General features: G+C 42.8%; 2 protein-coding genes across 5 annotated transcripts; one reads left to right on the plus strand and one right to left on the minus strand.

The window, feature by feature from the left end:
* Nucleotides 1-1,397: 1,397 nt before the first annotated feature.
* LOC106587680 (proline-serine-threonine phosphatase-interacting protein 1) lies at nucleotides 1,398-19,880 on the plus strand. 3 transcript variants are annotated; one of them, XM_045708130.2, is made up of 15 exons: nucleotides 1,583-1,836; nucleotides 2,788-2,888; nucleotides 3,045-3,119; nucleotides 4,736-4,822; nucleotides 7,151-7,185; nucleotides 7,264-7,370; nucleotides 7,477-7,539; nucleotides 10,181-10,279; nucleotides 12,586-12,631; nucleotides 12,852-12,931; nucleotides 14,519-14,617; nucleotides 14,844-14,940; nucleotides 15,171-15,267; nucleotides 15,517-15,742; nucleotides 17,902-19,880. In XM_045708130.2, exons 1-15 carry the CDS (start codon nucleotides 1,804-1,806, stop codon nucleotides 18,031-18,033), a joined length of 1,377 nt encoding a protein of 458 aa, XP_045564086.1. In that variant the 5' UTR covers nucleotides 1,583-1,803; the 3' UTR covers nucleotides 18,034-19,880. The 3 variants fall into 3 exon arrangements, with proteins under 3 accessions (XP_082825740.1, XP_045564086.1, XP_045564087.1); XM_082969614.1 differs by lacking the exon at nucleotides 10,181-10,279 and having other exon boundaries at nucleotides 1,398-1,836; XM_045708131.2 differs by lacking the exon at nucleotides 4,736-4,822.
* LOC106587718 (tetraspanin-3) lies at nucleotides 19,471-26,980 on the minus strand. 2 transcript variants are annotated; one of them, XM_082969615.1, is made up of 8 exons: nucleotides 26,243-26,980; nucleotides 25,649-25,991; nucleotides 23,685-23,876; nucleotides 23,495-23,569; nucleotides 23,255-23,356; nucleotides 22,983-23,135; nucleotides 22,037-22,120; nucleotides 19,471-21,040 (listed from the first exon to the last, which is right to left on the minus strand). In XM_082969615.1, exons 2-8 carry the CDS (start codon nucleotides 25,709-25,711, stop codon nucleotides 20,948-20,950), a joined length of 762 nt encoding a protein of 253 aa, XP_082825741.1. In that variant the 5' UTR covers nucleotides 25,712-25,991; nucleotides 26,243-26,980; the 3' UTR covers nucleotides 19,471-20,947. The 2 variants fall into 2 exon arrangements, with proteins under 2 accessions (XP_082825741.1, XP_014031791.1); XM_014176316.3 differs by lacking the exon at nucleotides 26,243-26,980 and having other exon boundaries at nucleotides 25,649-26,039.
* Between the last annotated feature and the right edge of the window lie 805 nt (nucleotides 26,981-27,785).

Below are 27,785 nucleotides of genomic sequence, written 5' to 3' on the forward strand. Positions count from 1 at the left end.
AACAATACTGAGGAGTTGAAAATGTTAACTTGCAAGCCCAGTACCTCAGGCCTATCGTTTTGTCAGACAGAGTGCTATAATTCTAGTGCTGAACTGTCTGTATTGATTGTAATGCCCTCTGTAACCTGTCTCTGTCTCTGGGTAGATAATAGTAACTAGGTGATTCCCCTGCTAAGAGAGAGAGAGAACCTTCGGATTTTCACACATCTTATTGATCAGGAGGACAGTGAGAGACTGAGACACCACACAGCCATCCTTTCTCACTCTGAAAATCAATAGGCTTTCATGTGTTTGTTCATCCATGTGTTACCATGTCCTCAGTCACACATACCCAGGGCACAATTGAAACATAAAACTGAGATTTAGGTTTTGGGTCGATTTTCGGTCTAGTGGGATTTGGTGGACCTATACAGTATTTTATTGTGCGTTAATGCTTAGTGCCATGAGGAGAGCAGAAAAGGTCTGTGTCTCCCTCTTGTGGTCATATTGTGAAACATTAATTTATTGTAGCCCTAATCTGAATAAAGTATGTTTATTTGCACTCCCGTTGAAATTAGAAAAACAATACTCCATATTCCAGTGTATAAATGCAACAAAAAACAGTTATGGGGACCAGTACCTTAATGTGATACTTAGGCCTATACCCATGGGCAAGTGGCGGCACTGAGAATAGTGCAAAATAAAAATTTACCAAACGTACACATGCCTTACTATGTCCAGTCCATGGGATGTCCATTCTGAAGGATGACGCTGTCATCTTGTCATAGGTACGAGCGTAGGCTGAGCCTATTTAGCAAGTTGTTGAAAAAAATACACATCAGAGGACCAGAAAATAAATATCGACGCTATTAATTATTGGATCGAACCTCGATATCATTCTGCCTCTTGGTTTACTTCCCGTCCCGTTGATGGCATTTTACCTGCATGGTCCTTTTCAAGAATTTGAATATGTAACCACAACATGTAGGCCTAATGTTTAACGTTGTGCTGCTACGTTGTTTCAACTTTCAAGGGGATGGTTTATGTATCTCCCTGAGTAAACCACTAGAGGTCGGTATTTGTTAGCTGTTAAAGTTCAGTTAGTTGTCTGATGTTCACAGGTGGATAGGATGGCTTTTACAAGCAGCGGTTAATTGGAAAGCACATACTGTAGGCATATCAAACATATTATTAAACATAAATAAAAAACTATATTTATACAGATATTATTTATAATACATTTTAGTGTATTTTTTTAAACCTTTTTTTAACTAGGCAAGTCATTTAATTTAGAACAAATTATTATTTACAATGACGGTCTACCCCGGCCAAACCCGGACGACGCTGGGCCAATTGTGCGCCGCCCTATGGAAATCCGATCACGGCCAGATGTGATACACCCTGGATATAATCAAATCAATGGCTATTCTTCATGAACAAGGGCACAAGCTGTGCCCAATATAGTCTATGAATCCGTTTTAGGTCTGAAATTCTATATGATATATTATTCAAATAATAATCAAAACTGTAGTTATCTACATATCTCAGCAAGAGGCTGTGTCTGTGGATCGTGACATCACAGGGTACTTCTTCCTCATTCAAGCCCAATTCAAAGTTCAACAGTGATATTGCAGTTATAACAGCTGAGGCATTCTGGAGTTGTCCTTCATATATATATATATATATATATATATATATATATATATATATATATATATTATCTCAATAAGGAATCTGTAAAACTTAAGTGGTTTATGTTTTTTGTAAAAGTTGATAAAGAGGATATTAACATTGAACTTTGAGGAAGTACATGTATAACACAGAATGACTCCCTTGCTGTTTAAAGATGCCTTTTGGGTAAGTTCACTCAGTCTGCTACCTTTGTCTCTTAATGTTCTGCGTTGGTGTGTGTAACTAGATATAACTAGATAGTCTACTGATAACTCATTTAAAAATCTCTATCCAGAAATATTAGTATTTTGTTGATTCTCAACCATTTACAGACTTGAAAGTGTAGTGAGCCTTTTAAAGCAAACAGGTATTAGGTTTCTAAAATATGACAATTGTCTGACAGAATATGATGTCCACAGTAATAACATGCCAATGAAATTTGGAACTGAAATGAGTGATGTGGGAAAGCTGGAAAGGTCTGCGTTCAACTCTTACTGCTAACCCCTTAGATATGCACTGTAGGATATGCACTGTGCTTTCACCACAATTTCCTCATTTTAATTTGTTATATTCTGTTTAACTTGTGAGGTATCATAGTATTTTTCCACAGGTGTTCCCTGAGGCGTTGGTTGCTATGGCTCCCTTCCTGCTCACGGTGGTTACGAATTTAGCCCTCTCATTTTCCAGATAGATTTGCATCCAAGGCAACAGTTGATAATCTACCTGTCATCTTCAGACATGAAAGAGAACATATTAAATGGGTTTCTATTATGCTGTCTGCAACTAAAAGTTGTTCAAAGTGAATATTCTACGGTCCTCTGGACAGTCTTCTGACTATATTGTCTGTTGTTTGTAAGTACTGTAACAAGTTATGACGCAAGGCACATTTCAGTGAAAACGTAATATTAATCTTAAATGCTTTGTGAATTTCACCAGGTTCATATACCATGTTGTAAAGACACAAGACCCCATTCTATGGGAACCAATCCCTAAACAAGTTCCAACTTCTGTGGAATCTAACTGTTCAGTATGTGCCACTAAATACAGAGAAAACCAATGGGCAGTTTAGAGTCAAACGTTTATGTTGTAACTATTGTGTAACTATGGATTACAACACATCTCTTTCTCTCTCTGTAGGGAGTTGATTTCACTAATCATCTGGGCTATGAGGTTCTGATTCAGAGACTATGTGATGGCAGGCGGATGTGCAAAGATGTGGAGGAACTGCTGAAGATGAGGTAGGGTTTCTCTGACGTCATTAAAACTTCATACAAAATGCACGCAGGGATGGTCAGCAGTGATTGCACACTGAATCGGAATGTTCATACAACTCAAAGACTGGTCTACACTACAAAACACAGCACTTTTAAGTCTGCCTGTTTGTCTGTTTACAGGGCCATGGCAGAAGAGAGGTATGGGAAGGATCTGGTGACAATAGCACGTAAAGCTGGGGGGCAGACAGAGATCAGGTAAATGGCTGGTTACATACATATATAGAGATGATATGTTTGGACAATTTCCATAATACCTACTGTGCATAAGTTAGCCAAAATGTTGTCATAACAGATACAAATAACTTGGGGGGGGGAGACGTTGGCCCAAATCAAATGTAATGTTCTTTTTTTTCTTTAAATAATTTGCCATAACCTGGCGTGGTGCGCCTGCTACTTGCTTATATGCCACAACCACTTCACAGGCAATATAATAGGTAGTCAATAGAATAATATAGTGGTATTGTTAGAACATAATAATGATAGAGTCAGGGTTCAGTAGTGGCACACAATGCCATTAAGTCACACATACTAGCCCTCGTGGAATCATTGCCACCAGAGAGAGAGAGAAAATGTTTGTGTGTGCATCCTCAATCCAGTTTCCTGTTCGCACAGTTAATCTTTGCACCATTGCTAATAAGCCAGTCAAGTGACATGGTAAAGTTGGACGCAGAGAAGAGACCAGACGAGGAATCAGTGGTTAAGGATAAACATAATAATTTACTGAGGACGGGAGCTGCAGGATCACAGTACACTTGAAACAACAAACACTAAGTCTTGAAAACTCACTCAGGAAACAAACGCACACAGTAAACAATTCAAGCTTCTGCAAAGGACAACAGAAAACACACCTCTTAACAGGGAAATCATTATCGCCTTGGGTCAGGTTCTCCTGTCTGGGCTTGTCGGACCGTGGTCTCAGTACTCCATATCACAGGGTCCACAATGCGGGAGCTGGGGATGATGGGCGTTAGAGGTATCGTGTTGGTGGGACAGGACGTATACTTTCTGATTCTTGGATCCTGGGCGATAGGCTAGTGTGAAATCGAACCCGTTTAAAAACAGCCCACCTAGCCTGGCGAGTGTTCAACCTCTTGGCTTCTTGAATGGAGACCAAGTTCTTATGGTCCGTCCAGATCATGAAAGGATGAGGTGCCCTCTCCAACCAGTGTCTCCACCCCTCAAGGGCCCACTTAACTGCCAAGAGCTCACAGTTGCCTACATCATAGTTGCGTTCCGCTGGCAAGAAACACTTGGAGAGAAAAGCGCATGGGTGCAGTTTCTTGTCCTCCTCGTTCTGCTATGAAAGGACCACCCCTGCTCCGGTGTCCGAGGCTTCCACCTCTACCACAAAGAGCCGAGTAGGATCAGGATGAACGAGGATGGGTCCAGAGGTGAAACATCCCTTGAGCTCCGTGAATACCCTGTCAGCCTCAGGAGTCTAGTAAAAACGGGCCTGGGACTTAAAAATAATAATAATGTAACCTTTATTTAACTAGGCAAGTCAGTTAAGAACAAATTCTTATTTACAATGACGGCCTACCCCGGCCAAACCCGGACGACGCTGGGCAAATTGACTTGCGGGTTAGGACCGTGAGAGGCGCTGCCACTGCACCAAAGTTGAGTATAAAACGCCTGTAAAAATTGTTTAACCCGAGGAACCGCTGGCCCTGCTTGAGTGAGGTGGGACGGGGCCAGTCGGCGACCGCCTCAACGTTTTTGGGGTCCATTTGGATGCCTGCGGTTGAGATAATGTGACCCAGGAAGGAAACTTGGGATACGTGGAACTCACACTTCTCTACCTTGACATATAGTTGGCTCTGCAGGAGGCGTCTCAGGACTTGGCGGACGTGCAGTATGTGTTCCGGAAGGGTTTTGGAGAAGATCAGGATGTCATTGAGGTAAACAAAGAGAAACCGATTCAACATATCCCTAAGAGTGTCATTGATCAATGCTTGAAAGACTGCCGGTGAGTTCAATAATCCGAAGGGCATGATTAAATACTCATAGTGTCCACTAGGGGTGTTAAAGGCAGTTTTCCACTCATCTCCCTGATGCTCACCAGATTTTAAGCGTTGTGGAGGTCCAATTTGGTGAAGAATTGGGCCAACTCCAAGACGGCGGAGGTCAGGGGTAGGAGGTAACGATTCTTGATTGTAATCCAGTTCAGCCCTCTGTAATCGATGCAAGGACGCAGGCCTCCATCCTTCTTACCCACGAAGCCTGCTTCAGGGATTGAGAGATAGTACAGACGGCCCTGAGTAGGTGTGGAGCCGGGTAGGAGTTCTATGGCACAGTCGTATGAACAATGTGGAAGAAGGGTGGTGGCTTGCCTCTTACTGAAGGCCTCCAGGAGGTTGAAGTATTCAGGAGGGATAGCGGAGAAGTCTTGGACTTCAAGGGATGCAGGAGGACATGGCGAGGCTCTTGGTGGGGGTCTTAGACATTTAGTCTGGCAGTCCTTACCCCAGTCTAGTAGGTATCCCTTGGACCAGGAAAATAGTGGGTTATGTAGTGCTATCCAGGGGTACCCTAGGATAAGGGGGTTCTCGGGAGCAGCGATCAAAAGAAAACTAAGAGTCTGAGTGTTTCACCCCAGCCTGCAGTAGAATATACTTGGTCTGATATTCCACCTGACTGGAGAAAATGGGCCGTACATCGAGGGCTTGAATCTGCAGAGGGATGGGACATTTCACGCAGGTGATTGGTAATTATCTGGCAAAGTCCTGATCAATAACATTATCTGTGGCCCCGGAGTCCATGAAGGCTTGAATCTGGTGCTGACGGTTGTCCCAGTGGATGGTTGCGAGTAGTGACAGACAGTGATTGGGAGGTAGCTGCACAGCTCGTCAGGGTCTCCCCTTGTCCTGGCGAGCCCTGGCGTTTCCCGTCAGCTCTGGACATGTAGCACAGAGATGGCCGAGACCTCCGCAGTAGAGGCAGCAGCCGTCACGAATGCACCTGTCATGCACCTGTGGACTCAGACGTGTGGGTCCCAGCTGCATGGGCTCCTCAATGCTGGTTTCCGGGGGCTTAAGGTGCTCAGGAAACCGAGATACTGGGGTGGAGTCAAAAAGGCGCTGTCTCACGCATTCTCAAGGCGGTTGTCGATCCTGATTGCCAGCGTTATCAGGGACTCAAGGTCCTCTCCCAGTTCCCGAGAGGCCAGTTCATCCTTGGAGTTAGACAAACCCTGGTGGAAAGCAGTTAACAGGACCTCCGTATTCCACCCACTCTCGGAGGCGAGGTTGTGGAACTCAATGGCGAAGTCTGCAACTGGCCACTTCTCTTCCGCCGACTGGGTGGTCGAAGACTCAGCAATGAAGGCTAATATGGAGCTGCAGGATGGTGGCTGCTGTTCCCACACCGCCATTGCCCACGCCAGGGCCTTGCCCGAGAGTAGAGAGATGATGTAGGCGATCATGGCCGATTGGTGTGGAATGAGAAGGACTGTAGCTCGAACACCAGAGAACACTGAATGAGGAAGGAACCCCTTGCATCCTCCCGGGTGGCCGTCATACCGCTCAGGGGCTGGGATCTTGGGTTCCCGGTGCAGGTTCCCTGGAGGAACTACGGCGACATCTGTAGCGCTGGGCGATGAGACTTGGACATTGGCCCCACTTGGGTTAAGGTTGGACTGTGGTTGGAGGGAGTAGGTAAGTGCCAGGAGGGTCTCTGATATTTGGGAGAGTTGTTCTTGCTGCCGCCCCAGCAGTGCTCCTTGGTGGGTTACAACATTCTTGATCTGAGTGATCTCTGCTGGGTCCGTTTGGTGCAGAAGCTTGCTGTGACGTGGTAAGGTTGGACCCAGGTGCAGAGAAGAGACCAGACGAGGAATCAGTGGTTAAGGATAAACATACTTTACTGAGAAACAGTAGCCGCAGGATCACAGTACACATGAAAAAACAACAAACACTAAGTCTCAAAACCTCACTCAGGAAACGACCGCACACGGTAAACAATTCAAGCTTCTGCAAAAGACAACAGAAAACACACCTCTTTTAACAGGGAAATCATAATGAATAAATTGGACACACCAGAGTGTCGTTAATGTCTCTAGGACAGTGTCTGCTGCCCTCTGTTGACAGGTGGCACCATGACAAGTCATTGATATCTAGATACAGTTGAATGCAGTGATTTGGCAATCTGTTTATGCATACTGTGTTTAACTAGTATTTAGTATGCTACACTACCTGTTATTGATAAATGCATCATTCCTATTTTTTCAGCACTCTGAAAGCCTCCTTTGATCAACTTAAAACACGTAAGTTTATCCTGTCTACTGCATCTCTCACAACAAAGCCCAATGACAGTTTACTAAAACAACTGTTTCCTTTGACAGAAATTGAAAACATCGGGAATCTGCATATCCAGCTATCCGGAATGTTACGGGAAGAGATCAAGAAGATGGAAATATTCAGAGAGCGACAGAAAGAACAGAGGAAAAAGGTTTGAAATGTGTTATTGAGTGCTTATTTCATTTTGAAAATACATTTTGAAAACCTGTGCCAGTAGGTGCCAGTAAATTTCAACCATGTTGTTTGTCCTCGTTCAGTTTGAGGGGATTATGGAGAAAGTTCAGAAGATGAAGGTGTCCTTATACAAGAAGACCATGGAGGTAGGCATACTATTTACTCAGGGAATTACATACTGACTTAGTAAGTCAGCTTAAGTACTGAGGTACATACACAGATGGTAATATAACAGTCTGAAAGTGGGACTTTATCCACATGCTTAGAAAAATAGGTATCTAGAATTTAAGGGTGCTTCAGATGTCCCCATAGGAGACAGGTGGCAGGTAGTCTAGCATTTAAGTTAAGAGCATTGGGCCAGTAACTGAAAGGTCAGTGGTTTGAATCTCAGAGCAGACTAGGTGAAAAATCTGCCTACGTGCCCTTGAGCAAAGCACTTAACCATAATTGCTCCTGTAAGTCACTGAATAAGAGCGTCTGCTAAATGACTTAAATGTGAAATGAGAATCCTTTGAAGAACCCTATTGGTTCCTGGTAGAACCCTTTGCACAGAGTGTTCTACATTGAACCCAAAGGATTCCACCTGAAAACCAAAAGGGTTCCAGCTGGAACCAAAAAGGGTTCTCCTATGGGGACAGCCAAAGAACACTTTTGGAACCTGTTTTTCTGAGTGCAGTGTAAGCGTTCATACCCAGAAAAGAGGAAGGCTGACATTACACCCAGTAGACCTAGCTACGTCTCAGAGATGGGTGAGCTACCCAAGAGAGAACATACATCACAGTGCAATTCTGCAAGAGGAAGAGGGTAGGAAACAAAGTATAGACACACACACCTACACACCAACCACAGACTTTGGCCCTATTATAGTGGGGAACTGGTAGGATAACACAGGCCTTGAAAATGAACATTTTGGTCTGCATCAATATGGATCTCACCTCTCATAGTCTCATGATTTATGCTCAATTAAAAACCGGGTGATTTGAGTCCTGATGGCTGGTATATCAAACCGTATACCACGGGTATGACAAAAACATGTATTTTTGTGGTCTAATTACGTTGGTAACCAGTTTATAAAATACTAATAAGGCACCTCGGGGGTTTGTGGTATATGGTCAATATATCACAGTTAAGGGGCTGTATTCCAGGCACTCCACGTTGCGTAAAGGGGAAGAACAGTCCTTAGCTGTGGCATATTGTCCACATATCACATCTCCTCGGGCCTTATTGCTCAAATATACATAAACTTGGGCATATTTTCGTGAGTATCATTACAGTATCATACTTACACCCTGTATAACACCCTGTATACAGTGCCTTGGGAAAGTATTCAGACCCCTTGACTTCTAAAATGGATTAAACTGTTTTCTTTCCCTCATCAATCTACACACAATACCCCATAATGGCAAAGAAAAAAAAGTTTTCTACACATTTTTGCAAATGTATTAAAAATAAAAAACTGAAATATTACATTTACATAAGTACTCAGTACTTTGTTGAAGAACCTTTGGCAGCGATTACAGCCTTGAGTATTCTTGGATATGACACTTGGCACACCTGTATTTGGGGAGTTTTTCCCATTCTTCTCAGCAGATCCTCTCAAGCTCTGTCAGGTTGGATGGGGAGCGTCGCTGCACAGCTATTTTCAGGTGTCTCCAGAGATGTTTGATCGGGTTCAAGTCCAGGCTCTGGCTGGGCCACTCAAGGACATTCAGAGACGTGTCCCAAAGCCACTTCTGCATTGTCTTGGCTGTGTGCTTAGGGTTGTTGTCTTGTTGGAAGGTGAACCTTCACCCCAGTCTGAGGTCCTGAGCACTCTGGAGCAGGTTTTCATCAAGGCCTTTCTCCCCCGATTGGCTGGGCGGCCAGCTCTATGAAGAGTCTTAGTGTCCAAACTTCTTCCATTTAAGAATGATGGAGGCCACTATGTTCTTTGGGACCCTCAATGTTGCAGAAATGTTTTGTACCCTTCCCCAGATCTGTGCCTCGACACAATCCTGTCTCAGAACTCTACAGACAATTCCTTCAACCTCATGGCTTGGTTTTTGCTCTGACATATACTGTCAACTGTAGGACCCTATTTGACAGGTGTGTGCCTTTACAACTCATATCCAATCAATTTAATTTACCACAGGTGGACTCCAATCAAGTTGTAGAAACATCTCAAGGATGATCAGTGGAAACAGGATGTACCTGTGCTCAATTTCGAGTTTCATAGCAAAGTGTCTGAATACTGTTTTTTATTTTAATACATTTGCAAAAAATTCTACAAACATGTTTTCACTTTATAATTATGGGGTATTGTGTGTAGATTGCTGAGGATTACATTTTTTATTTAATCAATTTTAGAATAAAGCTGTAACGCAACGAAATGTTGAAAAAGTCAAGGGGTCTGAATACTTTCCGAAGGCACTGTATAACCATATTCTCTATGCGAGCATTTACATACCGAATAGATTAGCTACATCGTTAGGCTACTCTGTGGTGAGACAAGTGACAAGAGCCAATGGCAGAGTGACATAAATGGAGCTAAAGCGGTGAAGACTGATTATCCTGTACAAGAAACAACCAATCTGAAGCCAGAAATACATATTGACCTAAATGTTTGCTTAAACTGCTGAGTGAGGACTGCACCATTCGCCATTTTGACATTGCATACAGTTACATACAGTTTCACAGAGATCCAACATTGCTACAGGTTTTATTGATTGTTACATAAAACATGACACCACAGACCACTGTGGCTGCTTCAATGATGATTCCCTGAATGTCTCTTCTGTCCATCTCCAGTCTAAGAAGTCCTATGAGCAGAAATGTAAAGAAGCAGACGAGGCAGAGCAGCTTGCTGACAGGAGCACCACAGCCACAACACCAAAACAGTCTGAGAAGGTAACACCACCTCCCCAAACTCTGGAACTATACAAACACACAGCCCCCAAACAGTCTGAGAAAGTATTGTAATCCTCCATACCTGGAATTACACACACACAGCCACAACACCAAACCAGTCTGAGAAGGTAACACCACTGCCAACCCTGCAATTATACACATGTAATACACCTAGTTATTCAGTGCATTCGGAAAGTATTCAGACCCTTTCACTTTTTCCAAATTTAGTTACCTTACAGCCTTTCTTCTAAAATGGATTAAATTATATTTTTTACTCATCAGTCTCTACACAATAACCCATAATGACAAAGCGAAAACAGGTTGTCATAATATGTTTGCAAATGTATTAAAAATAAAAATAGAAATACCTTATTTACATAAGTATTCAGACCCTTTGCTATGAGACTCGAAATTGAGCTCAAGTGCCTCATGTTTCCATTGATCATCCATTGAGATGTTCCTACAACTTGATTGGAGTTCACCTGTGGTAAATTCAATTGATTGATTGGACATGATTTGGAAAGGCACACACCTGTCTATATAAGGTCCCACAGTTGACAGTATATGTCAGAGCAAAAACCAAACCATGAGGTCGAAGGAATTTTCCGTAGAGCTCTGAGACAGGATTGGGTCGAGGCACAGATCTGGGGAAGGGTACAAAAACATGTCTGCAGCATTGACGGTCCCCAAGAACACAGTGGCCTCCATCATTCTTAAATGGAAGAAGTTTGGAACCACCAAGAGTCTTCCTAGAGCTGGCCGCCCAGCCAAACTGAGCAATCGGGGGAGAAAGGCCTTGGTCAAGGAGGTGACCAAGAACCCGATGGTCACGCTGACAGAGCTCCAGAGTTCCTCTGTGGAGATGGGAGAACCTTCCAGAAGGACAACCAGCTCTGTAGCAAGCAGGCCTTTATTGTAGAGTGGCCAGACGGAAGCCAGTCCTCAGTAAAAGGCACATGATAGCCCACTTGGAGTTTGCCAAAAGCCACCTAAAGGACTCTCAGACCATGAAAAACAAGATTCAACAAGATTCTCTGGTCTGATGAAACCAAGATTGAACTCTTTGGCCTGAATGCCAAGCGTCACATCTGGAGGAATCCTGGCACCATCCCTAAAATGAAGCAGGGTGGTGGCAGCATCATGCTGTGGGGATGTTTTTCAGCGGCAGGGACTGGGAGACTAGTCAGGATCGAGGGAAAGAGCAAAGTACAGAGAGATCCTTGATGACAACCTGCTCCAGAGTGCTCAGGACCTCAGACTGGGGCAAAGGTTCACCTTCGGATAGGACAACCCTAAGCCCACAGCCAAGATAAGGAGTGGCTTCGGGACAAGTCTCTGAATGTCCTTGAGCCAGAGCTCGGACTTGAACCCAATCGAACATCTCTGGAGAGACCTGGAAATAGCTGTACAGCGACGCTCCCCATCCAACCTGACAGAGCTTGAAAGGATCTGCAGAGAAGAATGGGAGAAACTCCCCAAATACAGGTGTGCCAAGCTTGTAGCGTTATACCCAAGAAGACTCTGAGTCTGTGATCACTACCAAAGGTGCTGCAACAAAGTCCTGAGTAAAGGGTCTGAATAGTAATGTAAATGTAATATTTCCTTTTTTTATATATACATTTGTGAAAATGTGTAAAAACCTGTTTTGCTTTGTCATTATGGGGTATTGTGTGTAGATTGATGACACAAAAAAAACGATTTAATACATTTTAGAATAAGGCTGTAACGTAATAAAATGGGGAAAGGTCTGAATACTCTCCGAATGAACTTTAGTTCTTGTTGTGCTACTGCAACTCAATTTCTCAGTATCAGAGAAGGCTACGAAACAGTTCCCTTTGTTACTGTTTTCCTACTACAAGTAAAACAGTGGTATAGTGGAGGAAAACGCAAATAAACGCAGTCTACCCACTTTCTTCTTTTTCCCAACAGTTCATCCACCTTTTGTAGAAAAATGCATTGAAAGAATAGGAAGTGTTACTTTTTTCACCACGGCCAGCGATCAGTTTACCCACCTCTTTTTTTCTTATTTTCTTGTAAACTAGACTGGTTCTGTGAGTCTAAGTTGGTTATAATGCAAGGCATTTACAAATGAATGTCCAACGAAATGAAGGCAATCCCTGGAATTTAGTTATCTATTTATTAGAAATGTTTGTTCTGTGTGCTGTAGAGGAACAGAGAGTCAGGAGAGTAAAGAGAACACATCCTGATATTTTCTTCTAAAGGAGAACTGTCTCTTTTATTTTTTGGTTTAGCAGTCCCGTTTTGATTCAGAGCATGACCAGTTCCTCTACTGCTGTCTTTCTCAGGTACAACACAAGGCCAAGCAATGCAGACAAGCCGTCACTGAAGCAGGTCTCAATCATACCATACAATATTCTGTACTTTTCTTTGTTGGTGATAATATCAATGGATGAATGAATCAATGAATCTGTAAATCCATTACGAATGTATTATCATTTATCTGATTATTTAAAAAACATTTATTTATTATTGTAATCCAAGTAAAGAAGACTGCTTAGGATGCAATAAATGTAAAGTATTCCCTAACCCCTGTTGTGCTCCACCTGTACAGAGAAACAATACATGTTGAACGTAGAGCAGCTGGAGAGAGTTCGTCAGGACTGGGAGGGAACACACAAGAGCACATGTGAGGTTAGAGCTCTCTGTTACACAGCAACAACTTTTCACATTGCACCCACCCACAACTGTTACTAGCCCAACTACAACCTCACACCACAGCACACCACACCCCCTTCCGCAGTATGTCTGAGTAGGCCTATATCTCTCAGTATAACACCCCCTTGTGGCTTATGTACATACATCCAGAATAGACTACACTGTTAGAACAAAAAGGTGCTATCTAGAACCTAAAAGGGTTCTTTCGGCTTTCCCCGTAGGAGAACCCTTTGAAGATGCCTTTTTGTTCCAGGTAGAACCCTTTTGGGTTCCATGTAGAACCCTTTACACAGAGTTCTACATGGAACCAAAAAAGGTTACTCTATGACGTCAGCCAAAGAACCCTTTTGGAACCCTTTTTTTTCGAAGAGTGTAGGTCAGAGTATGTCATTCACAATCAAGCATGGTGCCTCTCAAAGCACAATATTGAATGTTACCGATTGAGCAGGTAAGCCTGATGAATCAGCTATTACAGTAGCTTGTAAAGCTATTTAGAGCCTGGTTACGCCTGGTTAGCCTCCTTAATGTATGCAGAGCCTGGTTACGCCTGGTTAGCCTCCTTAATGTATGCAGAGCCTGGTTACGCCTGGTTAGCCTCCTTAATGTATGCAGAGCCTGGTTACGCCTGGTTAGCCTCCTTAATGTATGCAGAGCCTGGTTACGCCTGGTTAGCCTCCTTAATGTTTGCAGTCGCTTTTGAGCCAGATTGTATACTTAACAAAAATATAAATGCAACATGCAACCATTTCATTTATTTTATAGAGTTACAGTTCATATTAGGAAATCAGTTAATTTAAATAAATTCATTAGGCACTAATCTATGTATTTCACATGACAGCGAATACCAATATGCATCTGTTGGTCACAGATATCACAGATATAAAAATGGGCCTCAGGATCTCGTCACGGTATTTTTGTGCATTCAAATTGCAATTGCATTCGTTGTCTGTAGCTTATGCCCATACCATAACCCCACCGCCACCATGAGGCACTCTGTTCACAACGTTGACATCAGCAAACCGCTCGCCCTCATGACAGCATACACATTGTCTGCGGTTGTGAGGCCGGTCGGGCGTACTGCCTAGTTCTCTAAAAAGACGTTGGAGGTGGCTTATGATAGATAAATGAACATTCACTTTTCTGGTAACAGTTCTGGTGGACATTCCAGCAGTCAGCATGTCAATTGCACACTCCCTCAAAACTTGAGACATCTGTGGCATTCTGTTGTGTGACAAAACGACACGTTTTAGATTGGCCTTTTATTGTCCCCAGCACAAGGTGCACCTGTGTAATGATCATACTGTTTAATTAGCTTCTTGATATACCACACCTGTCAGGTGGATGGATTATCTTGGCAATGAGAAATGCTCACTAACAGGGATGTTAACAAATTTGTGCTCAAAATTTGAGAGAAATACGTTTTTTTGTGTGTATGGAACATTTTTGGGATCTCATGAAACATGGGACCAACACTTTACGTTACATTTATATTTTTGTTCAGTGTGTATATATAGGGATAGATGATTAAAGGTGTGTACTGTATGTGGGTATCTGCTGTTCCAGGTGTTTCAGCAGCAGGAGGTGGACCGCATCACTATCCTGAGGTGTGCCCTCTGGGACCACTGTAATCACTTCTCTATGCAATGTGTCAAAGACGACGAGGTGAGCTCAACAATGACCACACTTCAGACAATAAGCAAATGGATTATGTATGGGTCCATGAACTACTGTCTACATTAAACTCTATTAGTACCAGTACTACACTGCCTAACATGCAATGTATCTGGTGATCAACCGAAATGGATCCTATTTGTCAACCCAGAACAATTTAAATCAATGAAGCCTCTTTGAAGACTGAGCATGAATATGAGAAATGTTTTTTTTACAGTTTTACGAGGAGGTGAGGAATATTCTGGAGACGTGTGACATCACAGCAGATAACAACTGTTTCATAGAGATGAAGACAACAGGTTCAAGTCCACCAGGTAAGAGATCACTGAATACATGAACAGAGCGTGAAGGGCCAGGGTTGCTGTCAACATTGGCACCAATGGCAAACACTTCTTAGAGTAATTGTAACGGGTTTGTACTGTGTGTCTCTGCTTTTCAAGTGTAACAGTTCCTCTTAATAACATTTGCCATTTGTAATATTATACGCAATACAGCTCTATTGGCTATGCTTAATTTCTGTGGACTTCCATCCTCTTCTCTCTAGACCCCATTGTGTTTGAGAACTACTATGAGAGGGAGCCATCGCCAACGGGCGACAACAACGTCAGCGCTCGCTTCGGAGGGGGAGGGGTCAGGAAAAGGTCAGTTAGCAGAACTTGGGACTCGTAGGGGCAGTTTCCTGAAGACAATTGAGGAGTAGGCTAAATTGTGTCCAGGAAACCACCCCATAGTGTTTCTGCGAAACAAGCTCTATCACTTTGTAACACTGGAATAACAGTTGAATGCATAGGAATTCTAATATGGACATTGTATCACTACATTATCATAGCTATACATCATCTACACATTCATATATATTTGAGAATGTGACATGAAAAATATTTGTGCAGGTTCTCCAATCTTCTGCCACGAAACTCTGGTTCAAAGATGAGTATCAGTGAGGGTTCAACTTCCGAGCCAGCGGCGCCACCTGTTGGTCAAACAGTGCCTGAGAGTTCAGATGGAGTGTATGCAGCCATACCTGGCTTCCAGTCTGCAGCTGCAGCGGCCCTGCCTGCAGTGACAACCGATGAGGATGATGATACCTTCATGGTGTTCTATGACTACTCTGCACAGGTGAAACCTGCACACAGTTACAGGTGTCAAGTTATAGGTGAAACCTGCATACACAGTTACAGGTGTCAAGTTACAGGTGTCAAGTTACAGGTAAAACCTGCACACACAGTTACAGGTGTCAAGTTACAGGTGAAACCTGCACACAGTTACAGGTGTCAAGTTACAGGTGAAACCTGCACACAGTTACAGGTGTCAAGTTACAGGTGAAACCTGCATACACAGTTACAGGTGTCAAGTTACAGGTGTCAAGTTACAGGTAAAACCTGCACACACAGTTACAGGTGTCAAGTTACAGGTGAAACCTGCACACAGTTACAGGTGTCAAGTTACAGGTGAAACCTGCACACAGTTACAGGTGTGAAGTTACAGGTGAAACCTGCACACAGTTACAGGTGTCAAGTTACAGGTGAAACCTGCATACACGAATACAGATGCCAAGTTACAGGTGAAACCTGCAAACACGGTTACATGTGTCATGTTACAGGTGAAACCTGCAAACACGGTTACATGTGTCATGTTACAGGTGAAACCTGCACACAGTTACAGGTGAAACCTGCAAACACGGTTACATGTGTCATGTTACAGGTGAAACCTGCACACAGTTACAGGTGAAACCTGCAAACACGGTTACATGTGTCATGTTACAGGTGAAACCTGCAAACACGGTTACATGTGTCATGTTACAGGTGAAACCTGCACACACAGTTACATGTGTCAAGTTACAGGTGAAACCTGCATACACGGTTACATGTGTCATGTTACAGGTGAAACCTGCACACACGGTTACATGTGTCATGTTACATGTGTCATGTTACAGGTGAAACCTGCATACACGGTTACATGTGTCATGTTACAGGTGAAACCTGCGTACACGGTTACATGTGTCATGTTACAGGTGAAACCTGCGTACACGGTTACATGTGTCGTATTACAGGTGAAACCTGCGTACACGGTTACATGTGTCATGTTACAGGTGAAACCTGCGTACACGGTTACATGTGTCATGTTACAGGTGAAACCTGCACACAGTTACAGGTGTCAAGTTACAGGTGAAACCTGCACACAGTTACAGGTGTCAAGTTACAGGTGAAACCTGCACACAGTTACAGGTGTCAAGTTACAGGTGAAACCTGCACACACAGTTACAGGTGTGAAGTTACAGGTGAAACCTGCACACAGTTACAGGTGTCAAGTTACAGGTGAAACCTGCATACACGAATACAGATGCCAAGTTACAGGTGAAACCTGCAAACACGGTTACATGTGACATGTTACAGGTGAAACCTGCAAACACGGTTACATGTGTCATGTTACAGGTGAAACCTGCACACAGTTACAGGTGAAACCTGCAAACACGGTTACATGTGTCATGTTACAGGTGAAACCTGCACACAGTTACAGGTGAAACCTGCAAACACGGTTACATGTGTCATGTTACAGGTGAAACCTGCAAACACGGTTACATGTGTCATGTTACAGGTGAAACCTGCACACACAGTTACATGTGTCAAGTTACAGGTGAAACCTGCATACACGGTTACATGTGTCATGTTACAGGTGAAAACCTGCACACACGGTTACATGTGTCATGTTACATGTGTCATGTTACAGGTGAAACCGGCATACATGGTTACATGTGTCATGTTACAGGTGAAACCTGCACACACAGTTACAGGTGAAACCTGCACACACAGTTACAGGTGAAACCTGCACACACGGTTACATGTGTCATGTTACAGGTGAAACCTGCGTACACGGTTACATGTGTCATGTTACAGGTGAAACCTGCGTACACGGTTACATGTGTCATGTTACAGGTGAAACCTGCGTACACGGTTACATGTGTCATGTTACAGGTGAAACCTGCGTACACGGTTACATGTGTCATGTTACAGGTGAAACCTGCGTACACGGTTACATGTGTCATGTTACAGGTGAAACCTGCGTACACGGTTACATGTGTCAAGTTACAGACGTCATTACAGAACTCTGTGATGCGTCTGACATTAAATATAACTAGTTGAGATATTGATGGATCATGTTTACATAAACTTTTCCACTGATCTGTATTATACTGTATGTGTGTACTGTATATGAGCCATACAGTAATTCAAAGCCTCATACTTCTACTACTAACAATATGTTCCCTGTGCTCCCAGGACCCAGAGGAGCTGTCAGTGTCTAAAGGGGATGTGGTGTTGGTGATAGAACAGAGTGAAGACGGCTGGTGGACAGTGGAGAGAAACGGACAGGTTGGGCTGGTACCTGGCTCCTACCTGGCCAAAGTCTAGACATAGTCACACACACATTCATGCATGGACACACACACGCACGCGCACACACTCATGCACACAGGTACACGGATTCACACACACATACTCATGCACAATCACCCATACATACTTTAGTCTTCAAAACCTTACTATGCGGACCCCCTTTCTGCTTCTTACTCAGATGTTCTGATCCTTCGTTCAAGACTTCGGAGTAATAGATTCTCCAGCAGTAGAGATGACTCACTGAACTGACTTGAAACATGAGTCATGACTGTGTGTTCCCCATTAACTATTAGGCTATGCTGCAACAGAGATTGTCAGTCTTTTCACCCAACAGGCATACTACATACATAAGGTGCTGTGAAAAAGTATTCGCCCCCTTTCAAATTCTCTCTAATTTTGCTAATTTTTTATACTGAATTTTACAAGATCTTCAACCAAAACCAAATATTAGATAAAGGGAACCTGAGTGAAGAAATAACACAACAATTACATACTTCTTTCATAAACAAAGTTATGCAACACCCAATGCCCCTGTGTGAAAAAGTAATTGCCCCCTTACACTCAATAACTGGTTGTGCCACATTTAGCTGCAATGACTCCAACCAAAAGCTTTCTGTAGTTGCTGATCAGTCTCACGTCGCTGTGGAGGAATTTTGTCCCACTCTTCCATGCAGAACTGCTTTAACTCAGAGACGTGTGGGTTTTCAAGCATGAACTTCTCGTTTCAAGACCTGCCACATCTCAATTGGGATTAGGTCTGGACTTTGACTAGGCCATTCCAAAACACATTTGTTGCTTTTTAGCCCTTTCATGTAGACTTGATTGTGTTTTGGATCATTGACTTGCTGCATAACCCAGATGCAGCTCACAGACGGATGGTCTGACATTCTCCTGTAGAATTCTGATACAGACCAGAATTCATGGTTCCTTCTATTAAGGCAAGTCGTCCAGGTCCTGAGGCAGCAAAGCATCCCCAAACCATCACACTACCACCATACTTGACTGTGGGTATAAGGTTCTTAGTGTAGAATGCAGTGTTTGGATTTCACTAGACATAATGGAACCCATGTCATCCAAAAAGTTATACTTTTGACTCATCTGTCCATAGAACATTCAAGAGTCTTGATGATCATGCATGTGCTTTTTTGCAAACTTGAATCAACTATTTGGATGATATGGATCCCATTTTTTTTGTTTTAGAATGGCCTAGTCACAGTCCAGACCTAATCCCAATTTTGATGTTGTGACAAGACTTGAAACAAGCAGTTCATGCTTGAAAACCCACAAATGTCACTGAGTTAAAGCAGTACTGCATGCAAGAGTGGGCCAACATTCCTCCACAGCGATGTGAGACTGAACAACTACAGGAAGCATTTGGTTGCAGTCATTGAAGCTACAGGTGGCACAAAGTTACTGAGCGTTGGAGGGCAATTACTTTTTCACACAGGGGAATTGGGTGTTGTATAACTTTATTAATTTGTTGTCATTTGTAAACTCCGGCCCTTTAATCTAATATTAGGTTTTGGTTGAAGATCTGAAAACTCAGAATCAAAAATATGAAAAAGTAAAAATCAGAAAGGGGGCAAATACTTTTTCACAGCCCTGTAGGGAATCTCAGATACCATACAGAAAACTAGTCAATATTTAAACTGTATCAACTGTAAATATGTGTGAGGATAAAATAACTGCACTTGTCTACACCAACCTGAGAAGTGATCTACGAGAGAAAGTAGAAGTGTATCTGAATCAAGACCAACAGCTGTACTGTATTTGATATTTGATTCATAAAATATGTCATGTTTACTTTGAAGATACATTGAAAAGGGGTGCTTCAGTTGATCAATAAAACATGTTTTAGTTTACATTTAGGAGGTTTATTTCAATCAAAGTTCTTTCCTCTCCACAATCTATTTACATGATTTTGTTTCACATTATATTCTGCAATGCTACAAGTCTAAATATCAACTTCTGTTTGAAAAATAATACACAATGCCACAAAAATACAAAACAAAAGTGACTCCCTCAGTCCCAAACCCAATTCTTTGGTGGTTTACATCAAATTCCCAGGCAGGTTTGAATCTCGAGTGACTCAATTGTATTCCTCATGTCCTCCCTCCTCAGCTTCTCAATGCACAGATCTGAGGTTTCTCCACTTGGATCTTCTCCTCCAGTGCATTTTAAAAAGGAGGCAATGAGAAAGGACAAGGGAATCAAGAAAATACAATTGAGATTCACCCCTTCCCTTTCATACTTGGTATTAGAATGTAATGTGTGTGTCGGAAAACACCTACATATGTACCAACTTGTAACACAAAGCTCTATCTACACATGGGTCTTAGGTAACACTGGTAAAGTACCTCTACACTACCTATGAATGGAGACTGGAGATGGGTTGACTGACTCACAATTTAGTGGTAAACTACAGGGTCCCTCATAGATAAAGGTACTTCTAATATTCACATGATTAAATATTCCTTAAATACCTCCAGAGCTCTAGTCATAGTGCAAACTGACACATGAGAAAGGAGTACATTCCACATATTGCACTGAGCAGTAGTTCTCTTCTATAAAGAGCCCCTAATCCTCCCATGGTCCCCAAAAGGGAAAAGAAAATAGGCAAGGCTGTATTTCTTGAGCAAAAGAAAAACAACAATATCTATTTGCCATTTAACAACTTTGGCCTTAGGCGTTCCATAGTGTCTAAAAAACAAACATTTAAAATAAAGTTACAAAGCATGTTCAATAAATAATTATTTTCACAGACCCCCCCCCCCCCCAAATCACCAGTGTATACCCAATAGTTATCCTGTGCAAGGTGTGCTTGAGCTTACTACTGCTGAAAACTACAAATTGTGGACATGTCAGTTGAGGCTTCTTTTCTTTATTCTTATTGGTGGAGCCCTTGGTGCGGGCCAGGCCGGTGTCCTCCTCATGCGTAGGTTGCTCCGGTGACCAGTAGCTCATAGGCCGGGTCGTGCCCCCTCCTGCACAGCACCACACAGGCACACAGCATCCCCAGCATCTACAGGCAGAAGGAGGAGTACAACAGTATGCATAGGTAGCATTATCATCATCGCTGCACCCAGAATAAAATGTCACGTGCACTGGCCAGATAGTCTTGTTGTGAAAGACTAGAATTTCCAGGAGTCCTGCTCCTAGAGCGACAGTAGTGCAGGGTTTCTGTCCCTGCCTTGTGCCGTGCCATGCCATCACACGTGATTTGATTAATTGAAGAGAACTTGGTGTGTGAAGTGAAGTTCTTCGAATGAAGGAGAACAAAAAGGAGAACCAGAAGAATCATACCTACAAAAAAGGTGGGGGGAAAAAAACAGGTCGAGGCACTCTAGTCTTCATTAACCGGGTACATTGAGCATTAACACCTGCACAATGTGACGCATGCCTTCATCAGGGTTGGTCTTTAAATGCTCTTTATGCCTGGAGAATAAAGGCTCTCTATATTAAAACCCACTAGAGTGCTTCAACTTCGAGTTTTCTACCACTTTACACCTTTTTGGTGGATATGTTTCTTCCTGATCTCCCCCATCCCAGAGACAACCGTGGCTGTTTGGGACACCTGCAGCTACATTATGACTCATGAGACTGCATTTCATAATCACATGCATCCAGTGACTCCACAAATAGACCAAGTTATCCTCATAAGGAGAAGGGAAGTGACTGGTCAGCAGAACCCATGTTGTGATGTCCCCATAAGGTAGTGTTGAAACATTGAAAAAGCGATTTGACACAATCAGGTCAGCTTCTCAGCAGCAGCTCGAGGCCTACTAGACTAGAGACTCCCACTGCAGGAGGACATTACTGCAGCTCTAGTTAACATGCACCTGGTTCAGATGTTATTACAGAAGGACTCAAATATCGGTGTAGGAACAGTGGGTTAACTGCCTTGTTCAGGAGCAGAACTACAGATTTTTACCTTGACACCTCGGGGATTCGATCTTGCAACCTTTTGGTTACATGTCCAACGCTCTAACCACTAGGCTACCTGCCTATATTTGTTTACCTGTATTGCAGCGAAGGTCAGAGCAGCCCAAATGACATACATCATGATTTCTTTCAGCTTTTTCACAACAAGAGCTTCACAGCCCTAGAGGAAAAAAATACAAATATTAAAAACATGTGTGTGTATGTCAGTATTTTCTTTAGGAAGGAAATGTGCCGGTCGAATGTCCAACCAAATCAAATAGATTCCCATTTGAATGCCGTCATGTGTTAGGTAATGGTTTTCTAGGAGTGCCCACTGACAATTCATTGACACCACATGCAAGTGACTACAATAAATATGCAAGGAGAAATGAGGGCCTACGAAGTGAACGTTAGCTCCTTGCATAATATCCTGTTTCAGTGTTAATTTAAAAATAAGTTCTGTGCCTCCATTCTTGGTACGGTAGCTAGTTAGCCAACTAGCTAACTTGATTTGCACGGTATCCAGCATTTTAAGATACTTGATTAGGCATTAGATTAGGAGGAAGAGGGGGGAAGCAAAATGAATTCATCTAAATATTCCTCCTTGGTGGACTTGTATGATGTCTGTAAATTCTCTTTAAAATACAGTGAACACTTTTCAGATTGACTGGCATGGGAAACCTTGTGGGCCGGTACCAGTTGATACAATGCTGTAAGTTCTCTACTGAGAGCGCACTCTCAAGACAGACAGGCATAGTAGAGAGATGATACGATTGAAAGACAACCTGAACCAATCACCATGCATAGCCAATGGGATTTGTAATAAATGCCATTTAGCTGATACTTTTATCCAAAGTGACTTACAGTCATGCGTGCAAACATTTTACGTTGGTGTGGTCCTGGGATTCAAACCCACTACCCTGGCGTTACAAGCGCCATGCTCTACCAACTGAGCTACAAAGGACCATTTATAGACAATATTTATTTTCATTGGGCTATTTACCGGCTAAAGGAAACGCTTGGGTGTGCGTGTTCTCTCTTACCTCTGGGTAGAGGTCACCAGGCCGGCTCATGGTTCCAGTACAGTTGCTGATGTTGGGTTTACAGCAGCTGACTGGAACACTGTTGTTTCTGGACTCTTTGAACCAGCGAGTATTCCTCCAGTCAGAGTACTTGTGAATGCCACAGCAGTGGAGCTATGACGGGGGAGAGGGTGGGAGAGAGACGGGGAGAGAGAGTGAGACTGTTGTAGGCACCTGCAAACTCGCCTATAGTGATTTTTTTTTAAACATGTCAGGAGAAATAAATCTGTCACCTGTCTCTGCACATAGTCGATGGCACGGCTGGGGGCATCTGTGTTGGTGCCATTGTATTCATCATACACCTTCTGAATGGAGTGGTTCACCTGATCTTCCACCTGAGTACAAGCAACAACATCAATTTCATCTGTGCAAGAATTGTACCATTCATATTAAATTCTAACAAACTGCATTCCCATTCACCCTTTTCTATTGTTATTGTGTGATAAGACACTAGACAGTAGGCCAATACTAACCCTAGCTCTGTAGATATAGCCAATAACAACCACAACAACTTCTGTGACAAACACCAGCAGGAGAATGACAGCAAACTGCAGAGCAAAGAGAAGAGATATGATCAATTCAACATCTAGTCCAAAGACTAGAAATTACATTTACCTGCATTATACAAATTACATTTCTATCCATGTGCTTTTCAATACTTACAGCTGTTAGTCCGCAGGAGCTTTCCCGTATTGTGGCACAGCATCCAATCAGCCCAATGATAAACAGCAGAGTCCCGACTGCTATTATAATGGAGGCTGGGATCAAGGTGTACACATCCTCAAAGAAGTGGTCATAGTCATCATATGTGATGAACACATAGGCTCCAATGTAACACAGAATTCCAGCTGCAGCCTAGAGAGGGGGCAGTGAGAGGGAGACAGAGCAAGAGAAAGAGTCTGGGTCAGGCATGTAACATCCAACGTTTTTTTGCTTATCAGAAAGAAACTCCAATATTGTGTGCAGACTGAGACATAGCTTTGTGTGTGTTTGTTAAAACAATGTTGGTATGTGGTCACTGGCTAGCTGCTGGTGTGTAGCAAGGGTATCCTCAGTTTCACTTTAAAAACTTGCACAAAATATACCCTTGCAATAACTTGTCTAAATTCATGGACTTAAGAGGACATATGCCTTTTTTGTGATAAAGTGTGACTTAAGTTATTTTGGAGTCAGTTAAGTAATTACAATTTTTTATTTCATTAATATGACCCAGGTATTTACAATGAGACAATGTTATTCAAATAAAAACAAAACTACTTGAAATCTGTCCTTAAATGCAATATATTTTCCCTTGAAATTCAATATTTAATAAAATATCTACAATTGGTCAATATTTTTAAAAACACTAACTTTTAAAGCTGTTGTCACTGGCAATTCATGTATTGGGATTTTACTTTCATGCTATTTTATGTTTCCTCAGAGAAAAATACATGTGTAGTGATGTCCTATGTTTTTTTTGCTATTATATTGCAATTGGAAATGTTGTTTAAAAAAAAAAAGAAAACAGGGGAATCCTCAGTCATGTAAAACTAAGCTAAGTGAACATTGTAGCACACTGTATTACCAAGCACTATCAGATTTGTCTGGCTGCTACCCAGACTCCTTGCTCGGCCCAAACTCTACGCCCGTTAGTTTCTTCTCGGTAATTAAAGTATGTCGCGAACGATAGAGCAGCGTAATAATTTAGTGTGAGTAGTCAGGCTACTATCAGATGAGATTGGGTGAGAGGTTAGGCCTAAACAATATGAAATACTAATTTGTGAAAACACTGATACTGCAATGAAATGTCGGGGACATCGGCGCATGGCGGCTAGGCGTTAGCTAGAAGGCTAGCTAGGTCTCTCACAGTGATACCAAAGATGTTTTTCATTGTTCTCTGTGGTGATACGTTTTCTGCTAAACTGACTGGCACAAACTACAATCGTGCATATAGTCTTACCCACCGTTATGCAGTATTTCATTCAATCTCGCGGGGTTTCATGCAACAAATTGCAGCATTAAATGTCAGACGGTTAGCTAGCTAAAAGCTAGATCTAACAACAATGGCAAATGCCTGTCCGGCATTAGCCAGCAGATCCGACACGCTTGCTCACAGCTGCATTAGTCTCTGACACCGCGAAGCCGGCGCGAGATATAACTCGTTAAATGTACTTTAATCCAGGGATGGGAAATGTGTTGTACTCCGAATTGTCCCATTATCCCAACTGTTACGCTGAGAAGATTGTATAATTAAAACTAGTAGTCGTTCAGACGTTTTCTTCCACATGTTAGCTAACATGTGGCAACAGCAGCCATTTACGGAAAGTGTCTTATATACACAGGAATGCTGTCCTGCCCACCAACGGGTCGGATCTGCCGGCTACCTGTCCTTGTTCTACCCGTGCTTGCAATAACAGCAAAACATACATTTCAGAAACAATGTATATTTTAATAAACAAACTAGACAAGATGGTTGGAAAGCTCCACATATTCATTTTGTAGAGAATTAACGTGAGCTAGCTAATGTTAGCAGACGCCTCCCTTTGCTGCAGCTAACGTTAGCAATTTCTGTTGCGTACTGTAATTAATCTCAACCTTGACTACCTAGCGTCAAATACATGTTTTGAAACAAGTTCGTGATATCTTACCCAGAATATTAAATTCAGAAACACCAGGACGGTCTTTGATGAAGTAATCCCACACTGGCCCATGGTTGCGCTGGAATCCAAATATGTTACTGTAATTTCGGCTGGATCATGGATGTTGTTATGATAAAAAATGGCTGTCCTGTCCGTTCTTATTATACCTCAGTGCAGTGGTAGGTTCTGCCCCACTGCCTTCTTCAACAAAATCGCCAAAAGAGCGGATATGTCACGTGTGCAGATGAGATCATCAAAACAACCCGACGGTAAACTTCTTCTGTGGGGTTTATCGGCGGATGGCATCCACTGTTATGGGTCATTACTGCTACCTACTGTATTGGAGTGTGAGCTAGAGGGAGAGGAATCATACGTAAATCCTACCTGCCAGCCCTGTTTCTCCTATAAAAAATATAAACAATTACACTGTATCTAATGTAAAAAATGTAAATAAAAGGGTGCTGACAGAGAGTCCTTAGGAAATGTTGCATTATTATTTTATTTTTTAATGTATTATTTCTTACATTGTTAGCTCAGAAAATCTTAAGTGTTATTACATCCAGCTGGGAAGAAATATAAGATATCAGAGCGGCATCAATTTACCAGCACTACGACCAGGAATACAACTTTCCCGAAGCGGATCCTTTGTCCGAACTACCCAGGGAATTTGAGCTGATTCCAGAGGCTGACCCAAAACAACGCCGCCAGAGAAGAGGTAGACAGAGCGATCCTCTGGTCAGACTTCGGAGGCGCGCACACCACCCACCGCTTCCAAGTATATTACTTGCTAATGTCCAGTCTCTAGATAACAAGGTAGATTAAATTAGGGCAAGGGTTGCTTTCCAGGGAGACATAAGGGATTGTAGCATACTCTGTTTCACAGAAACATGGCTCTCTTGGGATATGCTGTAGGAGTCGATAATGCCACCTGGATTCAGTGTACGTCGTAACAACATACAGGAATTCAAGTCATTTTGTTCACCTGACCTAGAATTCCTCATAATCAAATGCTGACTGTATTATCTCCCAAGAGAATTCTCCTCGGTTATTGTCACAGCCGTGTATATCTCTCCTCAAGCCGATACCACGACGGCCCTCAAGGAACTTTAGGAAGCCTTGTTCTCAAATTTGCTTTGTTAAAATCCACAGCGACAATAAATGCAGCCTCAGGATATATGGTTTCCAGTTTGCATAAATTCTATCAGCATATTGACTGTAGTACTCGCGCTGGCAAAACTCTGGATCACTGCTACTCTAACTTCCACAATGTATACAAGGCCCTCCCCCACCCTCCTTTTGGCAAATCTGACCACGACTCCATTTTGCTGCTCCCTTTCCCTTCCTTTAGGCAAAAACTCAAACAGGATGTACCTGTGTTAAGAACTATTCAACGCTGGTCTGACCAATCAGAATCCACGCTTCAAGATTGTTTTGATCATGCGGACTGGGACATGTTCCGGGTGGCCTCAGAGAATAATATCAACGTATACGCTGATTCGGTGAGTGAGTTTATAAGGAAGTGTATAGGAGATGTTGTAACCACTGTGACTATTAAAACCTACCCTAACCAGAAACCGTGGATAGATGGCGGAATTCGCGCAAAACTGAAAGCACGAACCACCGCATTTAACCATGACTGGGATTATAGCCGAAAACAAACAGTGTAGTTATTCCCTCCACTAGGTAATCAAACAAGCAAAATGTCAGTTAGAGACAAAGTGGAGTTGCAATTCAACGGCTCAGACACGAGACGTATGTGGCAGGGTCTACAGACAATCACGGATTACAAAAACAAAACCAGCCACGTCACGGACACCGACGTCTTGCTTCCAGACAAACTAAACACCTTCTTTGCCCGCTTTGAGGATAATACAGTACCACCGACGCGGCCCGCTACAAAGGACTGTGGGCTCTGCTTCTCCGTGGCCAACGTGAGTAAGACATTTAAACATGTTAACCCTTGCAAGGCTGCCGGCCCAGACGGCATGACTAGCCGCGTCCTCAGAGCATGTGCAGACCAGCTGGCTGGTGTGTTTGCGGATATATTCAATCTCTCCCTATCCCAGTCTGCTGTCCCCACATGCTTCAAGATGCCCACCATTGTTCCTGTACCCAAGTAGGCAAAGGTAACTGAACTAAATTACTA

This window comes from Salmo salar, chromosome 26, assembly GCF_965601325.2.
Source record: "Salmo salar chromosome 26, fSalSal1, whole genome shotgun sequence".
Lineage (NCBI taxonomy): Eukaryota > Metazoa > Chordata > Actinopteri > Salmoniformes > Salmonidae > Salmo > Salmo salar.